Source organism: Mycteria americana, chromosome 17 (assembly GCF_035582795.1).
Source record: "Mycteria americana isolate JAX WOST 10 ecotype Jacksonville Zoo and Gardens chromosome 17, USCA_MyAme_1.0, whole genome shotgun sequence".
In the NCBI taxonomy this organism is placed as follows: Eukaryota; Metazoa; Chordata; class Aves; order Ciconiiformes; family Ciconiidae; genus Mycteria; species Mycteria americana.
The window spans coordinates 1,885,582-1,898,487 of record NC_134381.1 but is presented as its reverse complement, the minus strand read 5'-3'; the positions used below and the strand labels follow the sequence as shown (position 1 = coordinate 1,898,487).

General features: G+C 43.1%; 1 protein-coding gene across 13 annotated transcripts in view; it reads left to right on the top strand.

Moving 5' to 3' along the window:
* Nucleotides 1–12,906, top strand: part of EXD3 (exonuclease 3'-5' domain containing 3) — a 295,945-nt gene that overhangs the window by 110,845 nt on the left and 172,194 nt on the right. For all 13 annotated transcript variants that reach the window (XM_075519656.1, XM_075519655.1, XM_075519660.1 and 10 more), the window contains 3 exons: nt 573–673; nt 7,912–7,985; nt 10,799–10,837. In XM_075519656.1, the coding sequence (XP_075375771.1) occupies nt 573–673; nt 7,912–7,985; nt 10,799–10,837 (214 nt within the window). The remainder of the gene's footprint in view (nt 1–572; nt 674–7,911; nt 7,986–10,798; nt 10,838–12,906) is intronic.

Below are 12,906 nucleotides of genomic sequence, written 5' to 3'. Positions count from 1 at the left end.
TTAGCAATATGACAATATCAAAGCTTCCTCCAGGAGGTTGTAGCAATCAGACTCTCGTGCTTTGCTGCAGACGAGGGTGAGTTTCAGTATCGGTTGTACAGGTTTTGCAGGAAGATAATACTGTGATGAAGTGGCAGAAAAACAAGAGATGCAAGTGGTTAACCTTCATGTGCTCGTGAAATAGTCGTATGTGTTATAATTTATAAATTGCCTCTCACTAGAATAGCTCCTGTCAGTCACAAAGCCAAGAGTACAGTCAAACTCAGTGTAGATGCAATAGTTGCAGTCTTAGTTCTGAAAAAAGACGAGAGGGAATTGCTCACTTTCTTGAAAATAAGCCTCTGGACTTGCTTCAGTCATTGATATTGATGTGGCACAGAGTCATTGATATCATGGGATATTTGTGTGGTCGTATTGTTGGCTTTTTGCTATAACTTGGGAAAGGTAGGGGACTGTTCTTACCAACACCTAGCAAACACTAATACCTCTACTGTTAAATATCTACTATTTGGGAAACATACTTTACGTGATTCTACAGATGTTTCTTTCTGATTTTGTTTATTTGCTTACAGACAATATCAAGGCCTGTCTAGGTACAAACCAGATAAATTTAACCGCAAAATGCTAAGCAAGCTGGTCTTCAGGCTCCTAGACCGATTTAACGTAGATCCAGGTATGTGATATTGCAACATATTGTGGAGTTATCTCACCAATAAAGAACAGATGAAGTCAATTTGTCTCCTTCCATGTTCAGCAAGGAATCTCTGCTGTAATTTATCATGGGGAGCTTCAGGGTTTAATTAATGATATTGAAAAACAAAGCTGGTAAGTTATGGGAATTATCACTTTGTGCTGTCGAAGAATGAAGTGCTTGTGACTAATAGACTGCTTCTTCCATGTTATGAAATAAATCTTGACCTCAGAATGGCTCTACGTAAACACATGATGGTCAACTTTGAGTTATGACTCCATTCCACTCATATAAGAGGCAAGTCATTATTCATCTGGGGATCTGTTTTCTTGAGTTATGGGTCCGTCAGCTGGGAAGAGATAACCCTTAGGAAGCAGGAACCTCAAGCCCTTTGTATTCTTTGCATAAGCTAGGGTTGGTGGTAGGGAATTTTAAGGCTCTTGCAGCCTTCTGAGAGAAGTAACACATTTTACATCACTGAATAGAACTGCTTCACTACCAGTTATCTAAAAAAAATCTACTTTGGTTTGCTTTGGTTGTTAGCAGGGACTGTTGATCTTTTTTTCTTCTCTTTGGGACGTTGCATCAGACACCTTTAGGTGCACCGTTAGGTTTTACCCTGCAAAGCTTTCCACCATCAGCCCAAGATATGCGGTTCTCTTTTCTTGGACTGAAAAGTGTTTTCTAACCACAAATTGTGGGCTTATTACACCTGGCAGCAACACTATATTGCATATTAATCTTCACATCTTCAGACTGGCATTCAAAAGTTAATAAGATAATCCTTACAAACCCTCACTGGAGGATAAGTAAATATAATTAAACTTAGCACATTGGTCTGAAAGCTGAGACGTATGGGGAGTGATTTATTTAAAATCTAAAACCTTCTGAGGAGTTTACCAGTCTTCAGTAATTTTTCCTCCTTTACAAGGTTGGTCATTCAGTAGGCTGTATTGCCTTTTACGATCTGTAAAGAGAATTGAGTTGTTCCCCTTTCCTTATGAAAGATCCACCAAGGGTATGAGACTAACTGTAGAGGTGAAATGATATAACTGTTCACATGCAAAATCCCGAGAAATTAAAAAAAAATAATAATCTAGGAGGGGAGCACGTAGCTGTTATCTCAGGTGCTCTTTGTGGGATGGTAGCGTGCCTCAGCCTGGTGATGGTGTCGCAGATGTTGTAGCTGCTGATAATAATGGCCAAATCTTGCTGGTCCTCCACAACACATTCACTGGTGAGGAGGTTCCTTGAGGTAGATACAGATCCAATTCCTGCCTACGCTTCCAGAGAGTGATTTATCCTGTGCAAACTGCAATGTCTACAGTGCAGGATAAGTCACTCGCTAGAGAGGGCTGTCCACCTCTATTGATGTGAGAGGGGATGCGGGCTACTGATTTAGACAAGATGCCAGATTTGGGGCAGCTAAAACCAGTGTTGGATGACTCTCATAGTCCCATATATGAAAGCAGGTGTTTATATTTTACGTAATATCACATGTAATTCAGAGCAGGACTTCACACTTTGCTAAGCTGTGGCCATCTTAGTCTCCTTTGAAATGCTTTGGAAGGGGATGAATGCCTACAGAGGAATTCCTGCCTTAGTGCTGGTCCTGCTTGAACTGAATTGGGAAATGGTGGCAGCTGGAATAACATGGCTTTCCTTTTCTTCCCACCTCTCTCCCCTCCCTTCCTCTGAATTTCTGGGTGTTTTTTCTCCATTCTTTAGTGGAATTAAATCTGGCTGTGAGGAAAGAGTGTACAAAAAGGAAGCAGGCTAGGTAAAACGTACAGATTAAAAAAACCCCTCATTTCTCTTGTTCTGAGCAGCTCCACCAAAAGCTAGCAGTGAGGTAAAACTCACACTTCTTGTCATCTAACCTGATTGTGGGCTTGTTCGATGCCGCAGTCTTCTGCTGCTGCTTTCTATCTCCTCTTCACTCATGACTCCTACTTGCCGAAAGAGGCTGAGAGCAGCAGCAGAAGAGGGAAGTGGCTTTCGGTGAGAGAGGCTGGAGGAGGACAGGGTTTCTTGGTATGAGAAGGCAAACTTGTATGTGACTCAGTTCTTGCAGTTCCAAATCTACTTTCATATTTCACTGCCTGAGCTCACTCTTATCCACTCACAGTAAATTTCACTGACTGCTGAGCAAAACTTAGGTGTTGATAAGCCACTAAGATTTGAAACACTCCTTGGAACTGCCAGTCTTAAATTTCAGAGCCAGACAGGAGGTGGCCCAATATAAAAAAGACCTGGAACCTCAGGGAAAAAAAAAAGCCATCATCTTAGATAGTCCATCTCTTCTTTTTCTGAACTGTATTCCTGTATTCCTGTTAACACACAAAACAGTGCCTGGTAGGGGGAAGATTTTCTGCCGAGTCCCAAAGGTGTCCCAATAAACTGTGTGGATCCCATTTAATTAGCTTTACTGGGGAAGGAAGAAGTTGGGGGGAAATGGTATGTGATTGAGGAAACTGAGTTTTATAGAGTCTTTTCTCACACTGGGGTCAGTATGCTCTGGTTTAACAAGCCTGTGGCTTTTGCAGACTAATTACTTAATGCTCTTTGGAGACCCTGTGAGATTGACTTAGATTTACAAATGCAAGTTTCAGTCAAAACAGTTCTCAGAGATGAGGGAACAGACCCTACCTAGGTTTGAAATGGTTGAGTCTATTTTCTGTTGTGTTTTTGCACAGCCAGTGTACCTCAGAGAGTTCAGTGGCGTTTTTCATTGAAAATTCACTGGGTACGAGGTAGAAATGACACCACTCTGAGTACACCTGTCCTCATATATTGGGCCTTACTACGTCAATAAAGCAGATAATAGTGGTGTTGATAGAAAAGAGATGTTAACTGAATGCACCGTTAACAGTTGTCGTCGTCCTGTAGCAGTGTGATGAACTAGCTGAGCGCCTTAAGTTCCGAATGCTATGAAGATGTTTTTACCATAGGCTTTAAAAAGTCTTTTTAGCATAAACTAAGAGAAACGTTTCTCTTCATTTGACCACCGGGTTATCCTGTTGGTTTAACCTTTAATTTCAGTCTGGTGTGGATGCTCCCTACGAGGCCCCAGAGCTGCTCCGGGAGAGGCAGCCTCGTCCCTCCGGCGGCGCTGGGCAGCAGAGGGCAGGCGAGGGCTGCTCCGCTCCGCGCCGCGCCCCGCTCCGCTCCGCTCCGCTGCGGCGGGGCACCACTGCCCGCGGGGCTGCGGCGGCTGCGAGCGCGTCGCGGGCAGCCACCGGGGAGAGCTGCGGCGGGGACTCGTGGGAGCCTGCCCTGGGCACTTTCAAAAGGTGCAGCGCTAGGGACAGGAAGGACTGTTATGACTCCACAGGAATGCCTTTGGAAGGAGGAAATTTCAGATGTTTTTACCTTTTCCCCGTTAAGACAGAGCAGAAGGTTATTCCTTTCCTTTACATTTGCTTTACAAGGGTTGTTTCCCCCTACTTCCATGGTGATTTTCCTTCAAAGTTTTTTAGCTCTCATGTTAAATACCGGCACATCCCTACATAGCACTGTGACCAAGAAGAACCTCTACGCTTAGACGTCAGAAGATAGGAGCCATCCATTCCTGAGGTTGCAGCGGCTGCAGAGTCAAGATGCTGAAGGAGAAAGGGATTGAACATGCCAGGGTCCTTTCTGGGGCCCTTACTTTCTCAGCTACATTTTTGTCTACTGAGGTACAGGCAGTAGAATAGGATCTGCTCTAGACCAAGGCAAGCTGGCCAGCAGCTCCAAGCTTTTCACTGGAAAAGCTGACACCACCCTTGCAGTTCTGAGCATGAATTCATCATATCCAGACATAGGTCTAAAGACCACACCAGAGCATTTTTTCCTTTAGGCATAGACTGAAACCCTTATGCTATGCTCTCTGTTCTTCCTCCACTCAGCTAGTGCTCCAGGCAGCAAGGCTAGCAGGTGGCTCAGGGCTTTGGGGGTAGTCTGGAGCTTCTGCTGTTTTACCTTCCTTTCTGAGGACTGCTGACCTTGATCTATAGTAGCACAGAGGATTTTATGAGAGACACTAATGCATCTTTGAGGCTACAACAAGAAGAGGTTTTCTGGAGTTCGGCCCTACCCTCCACTAATTCGCACTTAGGGACTAATCTCATAATACTCTGAGAGAGTAATGCGCATCTTGCGTCTCATCAGATTCCCCAGCAATCCTGAGCAACACCAGGGTAAAAGCCTCTAGCGTTTCAGGTACCCTGATTTTATTTAAAAAAGGCTCCTTTACTTTGTCCCCAAACAAAGTATGCTTTGTCTGGGACCTTCTGTTCTGCCAGTACAGGGTGAAGGAGTCTCATTGTGGATGGAAGTGAAGCTCTCAGGGCAGTGTAAGGAGAGGATTGGGTCCACATCCCAGCTCAGGAGGCATCGCGTATCACCTGGGAGTGGTAGCCATGCACCACACCTAAAAATATATTGTGCCATGTCCCCAGTAGACATATCTTACCGATGTTACACGAGTGAAATGTGTGTATTGCGGGTTTCATACCCTGCGTGACAAATAGATTTCATTTTTACTTCCTCTGTGTTGCTAACAGCCATTAACTTGCTGCTAACGCCTGAGAGCAGACTGGATTTTTTGCTTCTGAGTCAGTCCCAGATGTGAAATGTAGTTCACATGAAGCACTGTTGTGGTGCAACTGCCAGGTTAAGAGTTAACACACGCCCAAAGAGGTGCCTTCATAGTATTACACCATTTGTATTCCACTACTGCTCCACAACCCAGTCATGATCCCAAAACCCCATTGTAAAAACACTGAATAGAAGGATGGTCCCTGTTCTGAAAAGCTTAGGACCTTGTCTTTTGCTCTGACCAACAGAACATTGGTTTTGGCTCAGGAGACCTGAGTTCAGACTCCTGTTCACTCAGCTAGGTGTCTGACCTTGAGTAAGTTGCTCTGCCCTGAAGCGCTTTGATTTCTGCAAATACAAGGTGTAGATGGCCATGAAACTGCAGGGACAAGGTCTGGCAAAGACTCTGCAGTACCACCTGCGTCACCCTCCTGCCCCAAAGGCAAAGGAGCTCCTTCTGTGATTTCTGATATACATGGAATGTGGAACCTCTTCTTAAAAGACCTCCAAGGTGGAAAGTTTACCATCTCCTATACAACCTATGCCAGTTCTTCTCTAGCCTTGCCATTAGATTTTTGCTGGTTTTTTCCTCCAAAAGGCTATATGGAATTTCTCTTGCCTTTATGGCTTTTGGTAGATGCATCTCACGTTTTACTTTGGGCTTTCTGATTCTATGTGTTTGTGCTGTTCTTTTGTATGTGTGTGATCCAGTTTCCATGTTCTTTTAACTTCCTCCTTGTGTTTGAGATCAGTACAAGCTTCTGATTTAGCAGTTAAATCTCTTTCTTCACTTCCAATTTTTCCATTGCCAGCTCTTCTTAACTCCTTTTCCCCTTATAAATGATTTTCACATGAATCTTACCTGCCAGATCTCTGAGTTTATTGAAGTCGTTTTGTTGGTTTTATTTTACTGTTCTTCCTTTCCTTAGAGCTTTGAACTCTTCCTTTCATTGTCTCTCTTACCGTTACCCTTCATCCTCACGTTTTCGATTAGTCCTTCTCTGTTTTTTCTAATCAAATATAGAAAACTGGATTCAAACTCAGGTCCTTTGCTCCATCAGAATAGAAAATGTCACTAGTGCCTTCAGAAATGTTCCAGTCCATCTGTGTTCCTCTGGTCCTACTTTCCACACAGATAGCTGGGCACTTAACATCCCTCAGTTCTGTGCTTTGGAAAGTCCTGTGCTTTGGATATTTCCTCTAGAAGCTCAAAGAAAAAAACGTTCAATGGATCTTTTTGGTGACCTAGAGCAGTCATGCTGTGTTTCTTTCTGAAGTGCTTCGAAACCTTTAAGTTAGGTGGTGATATTATTAATTTTTCTGTTGATCTTACCTTCTTTAAAGAGTGTTGCTTCCCATGAGCTGATGATCTTTCCTCCAGATATTGGGATAATATGCGGAGGAAAGATCACCATATTTATTGGGATAATATCCTGTGGGATAATTGCAATAATTTCCTCAGATCCTTTGAGGGCAAGGATATGTTGTCACACTGTGGAAGATTAACTTAAAAATAACAGCTTTAAACATTTCTATTTGAGATGGAAATGTTCCGGTTATGAAGTGATGCTTCAAGAGACTCTGAGAAGCTGCAGTAACCAGTGGTACATCAATTCATACCCCGCTGATTCCAGGGTCTGGTATTCAGAGGTCTGTCTTCGTTCTCTCAGTTTTTAATCCTCGGGCATACCATGCGTGGGGCACGGAGAGTGCTAAGCTCCGAGGCCCTTTGAGTCAGTAACACTGGTTTCTCCCGGTGTACGCTGATTCAAGGGAGGCTGCAGAGAATTTTCACTTTACTATTTTCTGTTACCGGTTCTGAGTGCCGGTCCTGCTCCTTCCGACTGCCAGTGAGATGGTTTTAGCCACTGAAACCCCAGTGAAAGCTTTGGTTAAATCTTCCCCTGTACATACATACCAGCATCTAGCAAGAACTGACAGATACGTATGCTAATCCTAGTTAATGTATTTTATCTTCAGCGTTTATCTCTCTTTGCACTGGATTTCAAAACAAGGTGCTATGTGAAGATCTTGTTTTTTGCAGTTGTAATGAGGCATATCTATTGAAGATGACAGTAATAAAAATAATAACAACAACTATTGCTTGCTAGCTCAGCAAAACAGTAGTCACCTCCCTCTTTGCATGGATATGGAGTCTCTTTCATGGATATATATTTTATCGGAGGAACTTGAGCCACAAGTTTACATCCTGAGTAACATGTTCAAAACTGCTTCAATGAATTAACAGCACAGGTTCCAGTTAAATCAAAAAGAATGCAGCCTCTAGAGACTGGAGGTGGTGCCTGTATGAGGATGCTACCTAATTAAAGGTGTGAAGTCATTGACTGTGAAGCATATTGAACCAGCGAGGGGATCTTATCATTCAAGGGTGGCAGAACCAGAGATATCAGAACCGAGGATTAGCATTGCTAATCATGGTTGAAAGTGTAAATAACAGTTTATAGCTTAGATAAGCTGACAATGTGTGTGTCTGTCTGTCATTGTTCCAAGTGTGATGGCATCCTGCCTTCCACATACCGAGTTTGAAATTGGGGAAGGAAAAATGTAACGTCTAGACAGTAAAACTTCAAGGAAGTTCAGCTATGTTGTATACTTAAATGTCTTTTTCCTTCTCTTAGCTCTCTGCCCTAATGTCATAAATCAGCGGCACTTGAGAACTCTGAATTACCTCTTTTACAAGAGATTTGTTGAGGTATGTTTCTGTATTGTGTGGCATGGGTGTGAATGAGGCTTTTTGTTTATTTTGCATTTTGAATAACATAATTGGTATGCTTGAGATGTATTGATGGTATATGAGCAAGTTTTCGTTGTGATTATTATTGTATAGAAATGCGTTGGATCTGCCATTGGACCTGTTTTTTCTGTGAGTGAATAGTTTGTGTGTCCATTCATATTCTAATAACTGGGTGTCACGATTGCTCAGAGCTGGATGCTTGTTCGCCTCAGCAGCCTCAGCAGCGTTCTGAGACACAGGTAGGTAGGTCAGGGTACGCTCCCCATACATTCAGTTTCTCTCAGCCATCTCAAATAAGCAGGAGCATACTGGCTAAAGAGTTTTTTGGTGTTTTTGGTTTGGGGGGGGTTGTGTATTGGCTTTTTTTTAAGAACACTAGCTTTTAGGCATTCCACATTGCTGGGTTCTTTGTAGGCACTTTGCTTTGGTACTTGTGGCCTGGCTGTGATAGGTATGGCCCAAACCTGCCACAGAAGCTTTTTTGTGCTAACAGCCTTGTTACTGCTGAGCAAAATGGTAGTACTTTCAACTCCTGAACCACTCTTTGAACTAACTTTACTTTTATCCAGCCTCCAAATTCTCTTTCCAAATATGCTGGTATTTGTCCTGGCACTGAGGGCTTGGAGAAATAAGAAGATGCCATTAATTCTTTCTAAGGAGCAGGTTTCTAGGAGGCAGCTTGGAAGTTGACTGTCTGCAGAATTACTTGACTATGGTTTCTCCTCCCCTCTCATGAGTGTACTGAGCCAAGTCACTGCCCTTTGGATGCTCTTGAGCACACTGCATTGGGGAGCACATTTCTCTTCTTGTTAACAGGGCAGTTTTGGTGCTTCTCTTGATGGTCTGGTATTCATCATTATCCTGTGCCTAGAGACAGATTGTACCAGCTGCGAGTAAGTTTTTGTTCTGCCTCTTCTGGATAAAACAGCTTGCACTTCTTGTATCCGGGTGTATCAATTGGACTGTGAAGGACAAGGACCACAAGAGACTGAATATCATGGCGAAATGTTTCCGTTTCTTGAATTTTGAATTATCAAGCTGTATTTGCCAGACATGGAGTGCTGTTTCATCTGCAGTTCATAGAAGACTTTCTGCCTGTAGATACAAGAGGCTTTTTTAACAGAGTTTTAACAGAACCCAACATGTTGTTCAAATGTTCCTACAGTACTATTGATCCAGTCTTCAGAGAGCCAGTTTTCAGGAAATGAGACACCTCCTCCAGAAGTGCCTGTTCTTTTGTTCAAAAGAGGATTTGTTCGATGTTCCAACAGAAGGCAGCAGTTGCATGTGTTTTTTCTGATCCCCCACCCTGAGTACTTTAAACGCGAAGATGGGGTTGGGTGGTGGTCATCTGATGACACCATTCTGGCACAGCCAGTTTGGCTTCCAAGACCTTCTGACCCATCGGTGAAGGCTCTGATCTGTCTTTGCTGCCTGCCAGATCCACTGACAGAAGACCTGGGGGGGACTGAGCATTTCAACGTTCTGCATCTCAAAGCTTTAATGTCGGATGACATCATTCTAGAGGGCTTGGTCATCCGCAATGAGAGAGTAGAAAGCATTTATCCAGGTGTATTTATTTAGCAGAGTGGAATGGATTCTTGATCTGGTGTTCTGCTCTCTCTGGCCTTCCATTTCCTTTGTTTTGGAGTATTTGCTTGATTTAAAGTATCCAAGCTGGCCAGTTACTTCCATTAAGGTACATTTGGCAGCTGTTTCTGGACACAGTCCCTTCTTCTGAGAGCTCTTTGGTGTTCTCTGTTTACCATTCTCAGCTGTGTATGAGGTCTGGTTAAATGGCTCCTTTATCTCACTAGTATTTAAATTACATGCTTGTATATCTCAAAGATGTTTTCTTTGAGGCTCTTACTCCCTGTTTGCTCTTGTTCCTTTCCATAAAAGTGGCACTAGTAATCACTGTTACCTCTGCCAGAAGTGGGAGTGCGGCTCAGGCCTCGGTGGCTGATCTGTCTCATGCAGCCTGTGTTCTTGGCAGAGTTCAGAGTAGGTCCCATCCCAAGTTTCTCCACAAGGTTGCCTCTGAACTACATCGGAATGGGGATATTAACTTATCAGTTTCCTTTCCCAGACCTCATGATTCCAGAGGATTTTTCATGACTTGGCTGTTGAGAAAAGTTTGTATTTTTATATTCTGAAGGCTCAGCCTTGCAGATAATCCCTGAGATCACTTCCTTTACTGGAGCCTGTGGGGGTGGCTCTCTGCTGGGCTAGCTGTTGAGGTGAACAGTCTATGGACGTACTGCAAATCTGAGGTAAAGGCAACAGCAATGATCCATGCATTCCACTAGACCATGGCCGTTTCAGCTTTGCGTGGTGATGTCTCTGTCATTGCAAGAGCACCATGTGAGCTTTGAGGCATTCAGAAATGCTGCAGCACTTCACAGAGTGTTGTTAGGTGGTTAGTTTTCTGCAAATGAGTCCAGGACCCAGCTCCAGGTAATAATGAGAGTTCGGGCTACTGCTGGCTAAGGGCCTGCATTGCCTGTGTACTTTGATTGCATATGATTTTTTTTGTCTTATGTGCTGTAGCGTAAGTCTGAATTGTTGTCTGAATTACTTCATGTAAGCTGTGTTTTTCTGCCATGCCCCGGCTGGTGACATATGAGAAGCAGAGGTTTCCCGTGTGCTCCAGAATGCATTCCTCAATCACAGTTGACGCCAGTGTGTAAGATGGTGTGTTAAATTTCAGCTTGCTGTATGTAGCATTCTCCCTTTACTAAGGCGGCTCAGAAGTAATTTTGTCTTTTCAGAAAACCATGACTCAGGAGAATTGGACAGATCACGTTCAGGTGAGTATGGATTTCCCTCACCCATTTTCTCAGGATTATTTGCTTGGAGGTTATTTTAAGATGTTCAGAATATCCAGCTCTGGCTATTGTAGTCCTACTCTTACAATTTTGCACTTTCTCATAACTTTTTAAGCGTATAGCAAAATTGTACATGCAGGGAAGAGCAAGAAAGAAAATTTATATTTTTATTCCTGTTATGTCTTTAAAAATGCTCTAGTTTGGCTGGAGCATTTAGATAAGATTATCGAGTACATTATTTTACTTCCAAGCACTTATTTGTAAGTGAACACTACAAATATTGATGTTGATTAATTACAAGGAGGGGGGAAAAGAGAGTTCTCTTCAGGCAGCTAACAAGGTGTGTGAGTAAATCGGGACAAATGTTAAATTCCCTCTGCATGCTCCACTCTGATCGTTTTTAACAGGTTTATTAGGTGACCGTTAGATATTGTGACTTCTACATCTTGTGCTGTAGGACACAAGTAATTTTTATAACAAAGGAAGAAGAGTAGCAGTATTTTTTTTCTTGGTGTATAAACAGGAGAGTTCAGGCAACCATGTTTGGCCTGATACTACCAGAAATACATATGTGACAATGAAATATCAAGAAGTGCCATGGTGACAAACCATTAGTGATTATATATGTGTCCATGATATCCCTATGGAATTGCAACCTCATGGTGAGCGTTTGCTCCTTTTCTGTAATTCCTCTCAGTTTGAATTCTGCAGCCATTAAGGATTTCTGACCACCGGCTAGAGTCTTCCTTTGAAAATCCATTTGAATGGGCAGTGCGGGCCTCTGAGTGGTAACAGGCCAGGCTGATGACTAATGATGTCATGCGTTGGCGATCGTAGGCACTGTCTGTACACACCAGCAAAGTGACTGAATTTTAAACTTGAGATGTTTCTTCTCTCTTTCATGGGTCAGCAGGAAAAAGAACAATTCAAAAGGCATGAGGATGTGTTTTTTAAGACAGAGATCATTGATAAAATGCCCAGCGGTGCTTCATGGCAACTGTTAAACCTGCTGAGTGTTTTCAGTGGTGAATATTCAATTTTGGTGTGTAGTTTATTATACCCATGCGAGAGGCCAGGCTCTGTGAGGAAAGGAAGGGGTCTTGCCTCTTGATCAGTGATCTTATCCAGTGAAAGAACTTTTCAGGGTTCCCTTTGATTCTCACAAGCTTAAAGGCCAGCACAAGTGCTGCTTCCTTGCTGGATCAAGACCTGAGATGGGATTAGCCATGGAACTGTAGCAGACATCTTTGTTACAACTTCTGGATGTACTTTGGTGTATGCAGTGAAGGGGTTTCCGTTGATGCTATGGTGGATAGTGGGAAAAACCTCCCTGTTAACATACACAATTGCAGATCGTGTCAATCACTCGTGGAGACAGGAGGCTTGGGAATAGATGCTCTCTGAAGAGTGTTTGTTTGGTGCCTGGTAAGACGGCTGCCTAGAGAACTACACAGAGCTCAACTGCGTGATGGACTATGGCAGAAGGTCATCTTTGCTTTCCCAAAGTATTCCAAACTTTGTATTTTCTGCGTGCTGCCAACTTATATATTTTTGACAACTCTGTAATTATCACACGAGTAGTGCTCAAACTTGCCTGCCTCAGTGCTATCAGAGATTACTGTCTTTGGCATCACTTTAAAGCGATCAGAATCTGTACCTATGCATCTGGAGGAAACCGAAATAATTGCACGTGCAGCCAGGCTTCTGCTTCACGCTGCTGGCAGTGTGGCTGCACTGAACAAAAGAAAAGTTACAAAGAAGGAATCTCTGAGCACGTTTTGTTTTTCAGTGCAAAAACTAAGGTTGTCTAGGACTTTATTGTTTTTGAAAGATTGGGCTTTATGTGAGGGAAAGGTTTAACTTTCCAGTCAGAGCTTCCCCTATGACTTGACATGTTTTGACCAAAAAAATCCATTAGGCTCCTTGTGGACCTGGAGAGAGTTGTTGTTTGTGTTGTATGTCCCATTTGTATGTTGAATTCCGGCTCACAAACAATTTGTATCTCCCAAGCTCTGCCTGGCGATGCAGAATTAAAGACACATTGTGCTGGG